Source organism: Nothoprocta perdicaria, unplaced genomic scaffold, assembly GCF_003342845.1.
Source record: "Nothoprocta perdicaria isolate Ctin4 unplaced genomic scaffold, notPer1 scaffold_3, whole genome shotgun sequence".
Classification (NCBI taxonomy): Eukaryota; Metazoa; Chordata; class Aves; order Tinamiformes; family Tinamidae; genus Nothoprocta; species Nothoprocta perdicaria.
In genome coordinates, this window is record NW_020455532.1 from 4,233,278 (window position 1) to 4,247,778 (window position 14,501).

At 38.3% G+C, this 14,501-nt stretch overlaps 1 protein-coding gene across 4 annotated transcripts; it reads right to left on the reverse strand.

Annotated features, from left to right (window-relative positions):
• Window positions 1-479: 479 nt before the first annotated feature.
• On the reverse strand, window positions 480-14,250 carry STX16 (syntaxin 16). 4 transcript variants are annotated; one of them, XM_026042044.1, is made up of 9 exons: window positions 14,136-14,250; window positions 11,547-11,558; window positions 9,373-9,480; window positions 8,229-8,369; window positions 7,514-7,676; window positions 6,402-6,493; window positions 5,213-5,356; window positions 4,640-4,720; window positions 480-2,418 (listed from the first exon to the last, which is right to left on the reverse strand). In XM_026042044.1, exons 1-9 carry the CDS (start codon window positions 14,214-14,216, stop codon window positions 2,314-2,316), a joined length of 927 nt encoding a protein of 308 aa, XP_025897829.1. In that variant the 5' UTR covers window positions 14,217-14,250; the 3' UTR covers window positions 480-2,313. The 4 variants fall into 4 exon arrangements, with proteins under 4 accessions (XP_025897829.1, XP_025897828.1, XP_025897830.1 ...); XM_026042043.1 differs by having other exon boundaries at window positions 14,082-14,250; XM_026042045.1 differs by lacking the exon at window positions 11,547-11,558.
• Between the last annotated feature and the right edge of the window lie 251 nt (window positions 14,251-14,501).

Sequence of the window (14,501 nt, forward strand, 5' to 3'; positions counted from 1 at the left end):
TCTCCCTCAGATACAGTCTGCTTCAATCACTTCCACTTCAAATTACACAGGACAACTCCCATCCAAGTTCAACCTCTTGCACAGTAGATATCAAGAACTGCACTTTCCTTTACAGTATTTGGCTAGAAAATACGTCACCACTTGCCTTACTGGAGTTAAGACTTCACTGTCATTTTAATGCCACCTACATAGAAAACAATTTAATCTCTGTCCTACTTTTGACAATGCAAAATTACATTATGTTACAGAACACACACAAAAAAGCTTTTAAAGATAATTTATGTCATTGCTCCTTTCATTTAGGGAATGATTCACACAGAGACACATTAACATTTCGGCAAGTATTTGTGCCAGTTAATACTATTTCAAAAAAATAAGCAACTGACCAATTAGGTTGGAAGTGTTTTATTACTTCTTTGAATTCATTAGGCATGATAAAATGTCAAAAGCACCAGTCAAGACAGAAATAAATAACACAATCTCATGTTAGAAAGTTGCAAATACAGCATATTAAATTATAGCAATTTGCTGCTTCACACCAGAAGATGTAGACAGCACACCAGGGAGACAGTAGTTTTACTCATGATCAATGAAAAGATCTATACCAAAAYATGGAAGCTGCACACCCAGCTAAAGCATCATTCCTTCTTTTACCAATTTACTCTGTGAATTCAATCAAGGGTTTGAACTGGCAGTTTTGGAAGTTCAAAACCCCCTTTGTCCAGAGGTAATAAGGGGAGTACAAAGCTTTTCACAATAAGCCACACAAAAAGCTGAGGCTTTCATGTCTCTGTAGACTTGTCAGGTCTGTTCCTGCACTGAGCTTAGAGCCGGGCTGCCTTAGGTCCTCCTCACTATATACACACAGTAAAAACAGCAGCTCAGGGCAGGCACAAGACTCTTATTTCCCATATGCAACATCAGAATCATTAATATTACGAAACTGTACATACATCAGAGGCCTTYTGCAGATTAACCCTGCAAGTTTATGGGGATTACCGTATCCGTCACAAAAGGAAATAAAAATTACAGTCCTTCAAGCAAAAACAATCCACAAAAAAAAAAGTACTAAAAATATTAAGACAAGGCCTTCTAAAATTGCACATCACTTCAGGCCTGAATTAAATCATGAATAATCTATTACTAAAATGTTTCCTTATTTTATTTCACAGCCCACAGTCAAATTTTTAAACTGCAAGAAATATTAGAAAAAAAATCTGTACTTAGGCCTAATACCTGTCAGTTGCTCAACAGCTGTCTTGGTCAGTACAAGACTATTAACATGCTCTCCTCCAGGTAGGGGTTTGAAAAAGTAATATTCTGTCAAGAAGAATGAATGCAATATATACTGTAGTGAAGTCATGTTTTTTTTTAATGCAAGTTTACCAACTTGCAGAGGCAGGGCAGAGGTACTGTAAAATAAACAGCTTATGCAACAACAGTAGAATGAAATATCCCAGATCTGCTATAGCAGGCCAGATGATATAGCAGGCTAAAAGGTAATTCCTGTATTTTCTGGCTTCAACTTTATCACTGTTTCAATGTAATGCTTGTAAACTATATTAAAAAAAACTGTACATGAAAACCACCATGGCATCTTTCTGAAGAGGGAAAACATTCCCATGATTACTCAAGCTTAGAAAATTTTGTAATTAACTAAGTATGCTACATTATGTCAATGATTAGATCTTGCTATTTACAAGATTAAGTACTATTCTGATTCTTTGTAATGGTGCAATATCTAAATTAAGATCATAGGGTTGGATTAGGTTCTCATTTTTAAAAGCTTTCCTTTTTAGCAGTCTATCCAGTTTTTGGTGGCGTTGAGTCTGAACCAAAAGTCAAACATTTTTGTGCTTCTTTTAATGCATCTTATATCCAGATCTGTTTGTGTTATTGAGCCCCATGACTCAGGAACATGGTTTAAATTTGAAGCCCATGATAACAGTGACATAAGATGACTGAAAAAACAGTTTTGGTCACAAAAACACACTTACTGTACACATTAACAAAAAGAAATATGAAATTGACATTTATGTTCTATGTTTCCAAATACCCCTGGATAAGGAGCCAGATAATCCATTTCAGAGGATCACCAAATTCCTGGTATTTTCCTTATAGCCTTTACAAACACCTCACAGATGACCAAACTTGTACTTCCAAAGTCCTTCCAAACGAGCTCTTCYGAAGCATTGCACAAGCTTTGTACCGCGAGGGCTTATACATTCAAAGGCAGCTTTCTRGAGTGCAGGTCCATCCATTCACATTGGGAAAAACAGTTCACAAAATCCAAAAAATTAAGAAAAGTGAAACCTAGTGYGACTTTACAGCAATAAGAACAACAATAAGGACAACTACTAAAACRAACAAAATTAAAATAACAAGCATCTTCCGATTCTTCTTTTGATATTGCTCAGCCTATAAAAACAGAAGAGACAATTAATACTTAGATTTCTGCAGAACTCTGAAGTGCAGACTTGCTTAGTATAATCAAGTACATCTTAGTATTTTTGGGGCTAACTTGGTATTTCATACAATGTATATTGCAAGCAACTCCCACAAAATAACTGCAGTCTCACTATCAACTTCACACTGAAGTCACATTTAGCCATATCGAGGGGCTCTTTGCAGGAGAATGCCCTTTGTACTGGTTAAAAAAAACCTTGCTGTGACTTTTCTTCAGCAGTCCTTGAGAAGATCCTATGCCTCCATAAGACACTGCACATAATACTGATTGTACAGAAGTGATACTTCATTTGTAAGAACACTTTGGTATGAAGACTGTGAAACAAAAGTCTGGCAACTGGGTACATCAAGGTCTGAACAAGAAGATCTGGTAAAATGCTTTAACTCATTCTGTTGGTACAAGATTGCTCTATTATACTCCAAGGGTATTAAAATTATAATAAAACTTCATGTTTTAATAGGGATTTTTGCTGTACCTGATTCAGCTGTGCATTTTCATTTAAATTCAATTAGAACTGAAAGTTTTCATTTTGATTTGGTTCTCAGTTTTCTGCTTCATTCCTTCTTCCTTCTAACCACATTTTCTCATCCCTTTCCTCTTTTTCCCAGGGGAATTAAAAGGAGGCAACATGGAGAAAACTCTCCAGAAGCCAAATGAAAGTCTGCTAATAGAAGCTAAACAAAACAAAACTTGCATTTAATTCGTTTTAAATTAATAAAACTTGAAAATTTAAAGGGAAAAGGAAATTAATTCTGCTCTTTTACAGTCCCTGCAAAATAATTACTTGTTATCAGATCTACTAATGAGGATTACTGACCTGCAACTATCTCATCTGCAACCACTGTGACTAGTTAATCAAGTTTAAAGTATTACAAAGTTGTAACTTTCATTCCAATTTTCAGTGAAGGATGACTTGGTAACTAGCAATTCAAGTGAATGCATGCCATTTCTATGAAAGTGCCTTCTAGTTAACTTTATTCTTCTTTAATGTGTGCAATAGCATAATTTTCACAAGCTATCAGGACTTCCACACCACAGCATTTGTTTTTTATATTACCATTCAGATGTGTGTGCACATCTTACATGGTAGACAAGAAAAAATCTATGCTGTAGTGAAAATGTCCGATATAAACTATATATTGCATCAAAAATCCATATCATATCTATCAGCAAGTATTAAAGGGGGTTGCTGATGATTCATTCACTGCTACTAGCCTATAAGCAGTCTTCACTACAATTGATTCATTTCCAGTTCAGTTTGTGCAAAATGCTTGCAGTTACTTTAAAAYTTGTTTTCCAGAGGTTAATGCCTTACTTTAATGGTCCCAATTTACCTCTATGCACAACAAAAATAAACCTATAATGCAATTTACTTTGATCTTCCCAAATGGCATCTTTTTGCTGACAAAATATTGTCTGCCATAACATAAGGAAGTTGAGTGTGCATTAATAAGATGCCCACATTTCCCAGACGGAATGTTCTACTCATAGAGGTTTTTGCATAAATCTCTAATTCCATTTCATTTCCAGCTGCGAAAGGTGCTAAACTGAGCTGACAAGTCAGAACTTTGCTTAAAATCAAAAGAAAACAACAACAACAACGAAGTCAAGAAAACAAAACAACCACAAAAATCTGTGTTCTGCTGCCAATTCAAAGCTGTGAGATGTTTGTGGTAAAAGTTTCACATTAAAAGCATAAGGTTGGATCTAACTTCTAACAAATGTCATACTGTAAGAGAAAAAAAAACTTATCCTTGCTACTCAATGAGATAATACTTTCAAACCCAGCTATATTAACCAACTGATTGAAATCTGTAGTGAGGTATGCAATAACCAGTCCTATTTCAGGAGTGCCTGGCTCTCAAAACAAACACTAAAGACAGAAGGAATTGGAGGTAGGTCTCAACATGTCTGCAGCATAAAGATCAGAGGACACTGCTTGGATGCCCTGAAAAGTGATTCAGAAACTTAATGCTAGGCATCAAGTATGTTGTTAAAACAAGTTATCTGGAAAGATCCTACTAGAAAACAGTTGGACATTTTATAATGTACAGAAATCATATCTAACAAGGAAGATGTCTAGATGAAAAAAGGCCCTTAGGAACTTAATGGCTATTAAATTATAAAAGATTATTAGGTATGCAAAGCATCTTAAGTATTCAGTGAGCTTACCTTATGTAACTGTTTTAGGCCCTCTTCAGTTTTGATACATGACTGTTCAACATTGTAGTCAATTCTATCTAGAACTGTTCCCTAGACAAAATGAGAGAATGAACACCAACTGGAATCTAAACACTTTCCAATTATTGCTATAATCAACAGAGTAATAAACAAGGTTTACAACAAAGAGCTAATGAACTGTGTGAGCTCTGAACTTTTACAGAAGAACAGGCTAGGACATTTTCTAGGGGACATCCTCATTCAGTGCTTAACTGGCAACCCTGTCACCATCTCACATCACATCCTTTAATAATTCCTTACTTTCAGTTCAGATGCACTTGGCTGACAGGTTCACCTAAACACAACCTTTGGGAGAAATAACAAAGCTCCAGCATTCTATGCTAGTCTAATCCTCATGACCAACTACTCATTTTTCCCTTTCTGTTCCCTCAGACTGAACAAATGAAGTTTGGAAAAGTGATAAACAAATGGAAACAGGACAATAAAACAGGAAGCATCTGGAAGCCTTGTAGCCTTGCTACATGGAATCTCCTATTTCTTACTAACACTGTGGTGCCAATATACCTGTTCTACTATCATTGCTCCCAGGTCCCTAAATATTTCATTGAGATCAGAGATAGACTGTACAATCTGACGGATTTCTCGTTCCCGTTCTTCGACCATTAACGTGTTTTGCTCCACCAGTGCTAGCTGGTCATCTGTAAAACCCTGTTGAAATAAAAGATTTAAATGTTAAATTATCATTAACAGCATGTTAACACTAGAAATAATTATTGTAAGATTTCATAACATAACAGTGTTCTTGGAACCTTCATGGCAATTATCTAATAAAAATCTTGCTATATTTTAAAAACCAGAGTTTCAGAGTTGCTAAGATAATTCAGAAGACTATTCATAGGTATAGTAGAAAAAAATCAAATTTTACATCCTATTTAAACATACAAAGAAATTTTAAAATAAAGTCTGTCCTAAAATAGCATTTTTATTGATGTAAAAAACTAATGTGTGCAAGCAACTTGTAATTATAGGCTATCTACTGCTTGATCAGCATTATAGAAAGTCTCAATGTCAGTGACCCATTAAAATGTGTAAAGACAAAACATGTTTTTTGTTTTTTTTTTAATACTACTGAGACCTTACTATTTTTATCTTCCAAAGCCATTTACAACAGAGCCCTAATCCTTTCTTTTCCACCATTCCGATTTAGACATCAAGCAAAACCCCTCTTAGAGCAAATCATGGAGAAAACAAAGGCTACCTTTCAAATAAATTTTCAACTTATAGAATATTCTGGTGTACCGTTAAATAGGACACATGAAACAAACTCCAGTATTGCTTAGATATGCAGTATCCCCAAACTATAAGTCTACAAGTACTCCAAGTATCGCAACTTTTTAACAATTACTCTCGCGTATGCCCAGGGAGATGATGTGACCAGGAACAGCACTGTATTATCAGACCTCCTGAAAAGTGCTTGTCAGTCATGCAAGAAGAATTCAGTAGTTAGACTGAGTTCCCATCACACTACAACACTGAAGGTGATGGTACAGAGTCCTTTTAACATCTCAAAAGCAATACAATCCTAATCAGGTAAATGTATCATACAAAGATCCAAAAATGTTTTCTTCCATGTAGTTTGGGGCTCAGTACACATGAGATTTTCATCTTCTTTTGTTATTTTCATATTAAAGGTACACTAAAATAAAAACAAAACACCCTTGCATTGATTTAAAGTACCAATACCTTTACTTACCCTATCATAAAGTGTATTGTCTTCACCATCATCCATAAGTGGAACGGATGTGTCAAAAAAGTGCTTGGATCTTTCTTCTCTGTTCTTCATGCCTGTAAAAGACAAATTGCATTTCAGCACATTGTTCAGGCACACTGAAWAAGTCACTCAGATTTCCTATCAACTTTCAAAAGCGTGTGTAGGTAGAACAGTATCTTCCAAGAGCTTTTAGAGGAACAAAATACACAACGGATAGTAATATCTGAAGCACAAGATAGTAAGAAATAAGAAATAAAATCTTGCTAATAAATTAAAAAACTAGCAGATYCTGAATGTTAACTGTCATACAGGTTTGTTTTTTTAACAAAGCATAATCAATTTTGCCAGATGGGCAAGACCTTGATTAAGGCACAGATTAAGTCATTATGTTCTATGCAGTTAAAAAGTTAGACCCCAAGGTTTAAAAGAGCAATATTATGTCTGAGTAATGACTCTGGCCTATTTTCTAACAAATACTTTCAGGAACATCCTTCTGAATTGTATACTAAGTTCTATTTGTGCCATTTACAGCATGGGAAGGAGAAATATTACACCAGGATTAAGTTTAAATATCAAACTTTTTACAAGATTGAATTAAGCTTACTTTACTATGCTAAAAATAGGGTTGTACTCAATTTTGGATTTAAATATTCCATTTTCAAACTGTTCATACATACAGAATTTTTAATCCATCTCAAGTCACCTTTTAAAGCTTAATCAGATTACCAGTCAACAACAGGTATAATGTCTGAAGGTCAATGGCTGTTTCACCAGTGTAAAAGAAGCAGCTTTGCAGATGACAATTTGAGAAGTGATGAGCAAATTTGTAAGGTAGAAATACACGTCCAATTTCACTGATATATTTAACCATGACATTTACGCTTTATCAATATGAAGGAGAGACATACAGTTAAGCAGATTGAGCATGGGCTATTGAACCAGAAACTCCTGAATTCTAATCTCCCTTCTTGGTGGTGTTAGGAACATCACTTAACTTTTCAGTGTTTCACTTTTCTTAGCCAAGGAAATAGGCACCATTTAGTTACTGTTCTTCACAGAAAGTGCCCATGCATTACTCTATTTCTTATGCTTACGTTTTAGATAGTCAGACTGTGCATGCCTAAAGTTGGTGGATAGGTCCTGAAGGGACTGTGCTAAGGAAGACACTACATTCCTGAGAACACGTTGTTCTTGTTCTGTACAACTGCGTGACCTGCTCTGCAAGACTTGGACTGCTCTCTGACACCTGTGAAATAACTGAGAAAACACTTCTGTTAGTTAGAAGTTCAGCAACACACATTTTAAATACGACATTACTAAAGTCCAAAATGTAAGACTAAGATTTTGACTTACAGATTTTTAAAGCAGAGTCCCTGCTGAGCAGCCCAGCATTTAGAAGAGCACTCAGAGTGTTCACAGAATAAAAACATTGAATATGGATGAAAAATCTATTAAAACCTAACAGGGTAGCACAAGTAATTTTGACCAAATACATTTCCTTCAAACTGTTCAGCCTGGAAGATACTGAAAAAAACCTTCTGTATTCCTGTCAGATACCTGTAAGCATGATTTATCATAATTTTATAATCCCATTCCASAGCACAAAAGCAAGCAGGTAAATATAGGAAGAGAGAGTTCAAGTGACTTGTTGAGTAGTTCACTGAGCAGCACTACTAAGCACAGAATCCAGGAGCCTGGCTCACATAAATACTGATTACAGAGGATATTCCTAGGAAACCACTGCTTCCCATGAGGATRTGCATTATAGATACACAATACTGTAGCTTTAAAATTGAAAGCAATCTGCACCTGTGTTATCTCTTGAGTGGTTATTTCTATTGCATGTTCTTCTTCACTGCTGTCATCCAATGTTGGTCTGTTTAGATGTTTATCATGAAGACTGGCTAATTCTTTCATCTTCTGTTTAACCCTGGCGATATCATATTGAATCTAAAATACAAAAACCCAACAATGGAGAAAGGGAAGTGACTAATGTTTCAGAGGAAAAGGTTCTGAGCTTTGATAGATGATAGACAAATAATGCAAAACCATTAAAAGAAATATCTGTAACATAAAAGACCAGACTAAAGATCATTAAAAAACAAACATAAAAAGCCAACCTCTTAGTGAGGGAAATTTTCATAAGCTTCGCGAGTTAGTGACTTTTTTAATCAGGCATAAACTCTCCTCTAATTTATCTTGGCAAAACTGTGCTGTTTTCAGTTATGCATTATTAAGTTGGAATATTTTCATTATTATACGATTAATGTTATAGTAAGAAAGTTTAGTCAACTTCCAAAAATATAAGTGAAAATTCAAGTCACACTATCTCTGTTAAATATCCTATAGATTGGGTTCAACGGTGATAAAGGACATGAGGACATGCTTTCATACCAGTCACTAGAAATAAATCTGTAAGGATTTGGGGTCTATGCAGTTGGATCTTTCAAAAGGCTCAAATAAACAAGGAAGTGGAAGTGGGTTTTTTTTTTTTTTTTTTTAAATATCTTCCCTTCTAAACTTCGAACTTTTGGATCCTATATCCTCCTTTCTAAGCTAAGAACTTTGCGTGCTGAGAACTTTAGGATCTTCTGCAGTCACCAGTCGTTCAGTGATCAGCTATGATGAGCCCTATTCTAACAGTTTAAATGAAATGCTAATTTCGGACTCCCACTGATCATGGAAATCCAGCCTTTTAGAATTTTGCACCGTATATAATTTCCCTTTGTTTCATTTACAATATAACTTTCAAGATGATAAAATAAAGTGTGCCCAAAAACCCTTAACAGATGACTCAGCAGTATCACAACACAGAGAGAAAAAAAAAGCTTGCTTTAATCTTTTTTTTAACAATACTTCTATTATAAAACTTCAGAAGTAATGTTGTCATAGTTATAATCCAATGAATTCTTTCATGAAATCACACCCAGTATTGCATTTAACACAAACTTACTTCTTCTGCTCCATCAACCCATTTGGGAGGTAAGCGCTTTGTTACACCAATTGCTGCTTCAGGATCTAAACTTATTCCTGACACCAGTGCCATACGATCATCAGCAAGCTGAGAAGGAGAAAAGGAGAAAAACACCCTTAAAACCAAAAAATTAATACTCAAATTAGATGCATATCCTGAAGCATTAGGAAACAGTGCACATATTCCTTTCTTTTCCATAAAAATAACCTCAAAAATGCATTTGCACATGAAGCATTTAAACCATGCTCCACGTTTCCTGGTTGTTCCCTCATATACTAATGATCTACTCCTACTTCCTACAGGATCTGAAAGATGGAACCTAATCCTAAAGCAGGTTCTTAAATTTTTTAAGGGATACATATGGCATTGCAGTGAGAAATCAAGCAATTCTTGCACAGGAGTAAAAGGTGCATCTTGTTTTAGGAAATGATTCATGATCAGTGGATCCTTAATCTACAGTGTAACATGGCTTGTGCTATTTTMACAAGCAAGTTTAACAAAATAATTTGGGGAAAACTCAAAATAATCATGGTAGCCATTTCCTCACAAAATCAAAATGATATATATATATTATCAAACAGTCCTATCTTTAGCCAGGTGCTCATATGCTCATAGCAAACATTCCTGCAAACTGACAYGCAACTAAATTTGATATATCATTTATTTAACGGAAATTGGAATGTGCTAAGCATAAATTACTGAATCAGTGAGTGATCCACACTTCTCTATCCCAATGATATGAGCTTGCTGTTTCAGTTATTAGGCAGAATAAATCTCCAGAATCTTCCACATATTGTCAGAGAAAGTGAAACAAGACAACGTGCTGGTCAGCCTTACACACTGCTTTCCCCAGGTCCAGGGGAAACAGGGGACAAGTCTTACCTGCAGAACTGCAGTAGGTCCCTTTCCCTCCCCACTTTCATTMCATGCTTCCCAATTGGAAAAACAGCTTCAAGCATAAGATTTTGCCACTGTAAAAGTTCTGAGAGACTCCTAATTGACAGCTCCCRAGCCTCTGAAGCTCACAACATTATTTGCTGTTTACCAGCTCTAATTTATATCTGAAAAAAAAAATGTTCCAAGAAGCAAAAAAAGCCCTGTTTTGTAGGGAATCTCATCATTTGTGTCCACTGCAAATCACTTCTAGTTTAATAACAAAACCAAACAAAACATCCAAGAAGAGAAAGAGGCTAAAATGGAAAGATACAAATGATACACAAGTAAGCTGAGGCACTTAACTGAGGACCTAGAAGTATTTAATGCATTCTGGATGAGCATATTTACATTTTTTGATCAAGCATACTTTCATTTTTTAATCAAAACTACCAAATGTGATTTTCTTTATGCAACTAGCAGTTACAAAAGTGCATATTTATCTTCATCTTTTCTCATCCCCAGTAGGCTTTCCTGCTTTATTGATTATTATTTTTCTCCAATTTCTCTATTTTTCTCAAATTGTGTATAGCTCGGCAGCACCATCCTCCTGTATTTAGCAAAGCTCCACTGACTTCAGGAATAATGGGTCAGAACGGATCACCAAGGCGTCAGTGGCTTCAATCCTACCCTAGCTCTGTGCAATGCATCACACAAGGTCCTGATCCTAAGTAAGGCCTCTGGGAACAGTGCTAACACAGGAAGGCAACATCAGGAAGGAAGGAGGACCTTCCTGGAAGGAAAACAAAAAGGCATGCCGTCTCAGCAGCAGCACACCCGACGTGGATTTACAGGAACTTAATACAAAATCATTTCAGTAATAGCATACAGCATTAGTCCTCCTTAGAGGAGATGACATATTACTGCATCTTGCTTTGCAGACCTGTAATAATACAGAAAGAAACCCTTTATCACGATTAATTGTAGTCACATAACTTGAATAACTGAAGTGTGAAAAGGCAGGGTTCAATATTTTTGAAGGCCAAGGCACAGTGATCTACAGCAGCACTACAGCAGGTGCAGAAGGGCATGATATAGTTTATGGAGACAGTGTATTTCTGTATTGGCTTCCCTATGCAGCCTTGTCCTTTTACTGTGAAAAGGGACATCTCAATTTATATAATGAAATTTCACAAATTAGCAGAATAAAAAAGGAATATTTTAACTCAGTGATGCAAGTTTCATGCATCGTAACAGAATAAATGTGAAAAAGACAATACCTCATCCAGCTCCTGAAGTGATTTGTGGATCCCATCAGCCCCATCCAGTTAGAGACAGCAAARGATAAAAGGGAAAAAGAAACACAGGACAGAGACAGGGAATGATCAATTGAGAAAATAACAGAATTTTGTTTTCAAATGATAGTTTACCAAGAACAAAACAACCTGGCTTTTTAAACAAGACTAGTCAATAAAAAATACAAAATCATGATGCATTTAAGACAGCATTACTTTTTTTTTTTTTTTTTTAGTATTTCAGTTGCTTGGTAAACAGAAGAAATCTTAAGAGATTAATTTAAGTTCTTAAAGTAACTGCACAATAAAATTTCTGATTACTAAAATTTCAGGTGAAAAAAGTGCAATACAGTATTAGAATAGACTGAAGTGCAACAGCAAGGCTAGTTTGATTGCAGTATTCAACCTCTAATGCAGAGATAGAAGCCTTTGATTATGATTGCAGAATACACATACAAATTTGGGTAAAACATTTTTAGTAAGCATCACAGTTATCACAGCATAAAACAGAGACAATAAAACCCCAAAGCAAAGGCAAATATATTCTACGCTCACTTACATATAAACTACGTTATGGTCTAGTTTCAGGGGGCATTAATTTTGCAGGCACCTCAAAAACACAACAGGCTGGTGGCCTAAGTGCATCTGCAAGTTCACTTTGAGCCACTTTGTGCTGCAGAAGGTCTATGTAAGAAATAGGAGGTTTGGGAGACTAACAAAGCAAACGTGTCTCGTCTAAGATGAGGACAAAATACTCGTGGTTTAAGTAAGCAGCAGGCTTTACTTAATGATCTCCTTTATCAAGCTGTTGAAATAAAATGATGTCATTATGAATGCTACTTCAATTATCTGAGTTTAAGGAGTAGTTAATCAGCATGAGGACGCACATTCTAGGGCAGAATGCAATTTTTGGCACACAGTTGTAATAACAAAGGAGTTCTCCAGCAGAAGCCAAAGTACTAAAGACTACAGTTTGTAATATTATCCTGCTAGTATGCTGCAGCCTGGATCTGGGAATGCTACTGAATGCTACTGAAAATAAAAGAAATTTGCTGCAAGTGTTGCAGTAATGGGCACTTCAGAAACATGAGAGGTCACCACTCCCACTCTGCCATCCTCACGTTTATTGTGAAAATATGCAGGTAGGAAACAGCACTTATGGTGCTGAAAACTGTCCACCATGGGCAGRGTTCAGCCATTAACCAACTTCACCCACAGCACAAGGGAGCAGCAACTTCCAATCTGTCCGCTTTGCTCTCCTTTGARCCAGCTTCAACAAACGCTGACAAATACTGTAAACAATATTTTATGCAGGGACTAAATGTTATTGTACTCCTTCTGGAATGGGAGTGTAGTTTCACTGCTCGGTAGTGTGCAGTCTGCATTCTATCTGCTGCAAACYTTCCAAGTCATATTAACATCGTGAATACCGCCTAAAAAACATGGGGAAAGTCTCGCTACTGAAATGCAACCCTTAGCACCCTTCAAACTGTTGCTTTTACAAAAGCCTCCTTGCACCCATTTTGGGGAGAATAATTTTAAAAGTGGTTTCAAAGTAACCTTCAATTCTTAAGTTCTCCACCGCAGCTCAAAAATTACACCAGCTTAAAAATTTAGAAAAAGATGCATCAAATCAACTGCCCCAGAACAAAAACCTCTGACATTTCTGTAATGAAGAACCAAGTTAGAATCTACCAGGCTCCCCCTTTCACAGACAACTTCCAGTATTATTTCTGGTGCAGGCGAAAGGAATAAGGAAGATGGGAACCACAACAAGCTACGGAGAAATTCAAGTGCCAGGATTAATCCACTCTACCGCATTTAACAGAGCCCGCAGTGAAGAGAAAAGGTCTGCCTCTTTTTTGTTTTTTTTTGCACACAAACAACTTTTTTGTTTTGGAGAGAGCTGAAACAGTGTCGGACAACAAACACCGTGGTACCCAGCAGCAGGAGGAAGYTGTGGGATTAATAACTGTGTTATCTGGGAAGCGAGCAGACAGGAGTGTGGAGGCAGATCTCTTCTATTCATTTGATGGGAAGTAGTAGGGAAAGAACAGCAAGGGCAGAATGAGGAGGGAAGGGGGTAAGAAGGGAGATGAGAAGATGAGAGTTTGAAGGTGGGAGGGCAGAGGGATGGAAAAGAGGGGAAAGAAGCAGGATGGGGCAGGGGGGAGAGAGACAGGAGCAGGTGAAAAGGGGGCAGGAAGGAGGGCAGGGAAGAAGGAAAGTTGGGAGAACCGGGAGGGAAAGTAGACAGGGAGAGAGAAGGGAAGAGGGGCAGGGAGGGGACAGCAAGTGTGGACAAGACAGAGGAGAGGATGAAGGAGAGACGCAGGGGAGGGGAGCAGGCAAGAGGAGCAGAAAAAGGAGCTGAGGGGGGTCTGCAGGCAGGGGGACGGAGAAATGGGAGGGGGTTGGGAGCGGGGCAGGGACGGGGCTGGATGGAGGGGGCGCAGGGCTCGGCCGGGGCGGGTCGCGGGCGCCGGGCGGCGGTACGGTAGGACGAAGGGAGGAACTCACCGCAGCAGCCATGCTACGTGGCCCCAGAGGGCTGGAGGAGCCGTAACTACTCACTTGCTCGGCCAGCAGCTGCCGGCTCTGCACCGCGTTGTTCCGCAACAACAAGAACGCGTCCGTTAGACGCCGGGTGGCCATGGCCGCCGGCCGGCCGGGGCAGAGCCCGGGGCGGGAACGGGGGCCGGRCCGGGGGACAGAGCCCGGGCCGGGGCCGGGACCAGGTCGGGGCTCAGGGCGCCACAGAGCCCCGCGCCGGGCCCCGCCACCCGCCGCCTCCAGCCATCGCCCCGCCGGAAGTGGCGGCGCCGCGCCTCACTTCCGCCTGGTGCAGCGCGCCGCGCCATCCGCCCGCGCCCGCCAGGCGCATGGGCAGCGTTCCGGCGGCGCGGCGGCCCGGGGAAGATGTGGCCTTTCCGCGCGCAC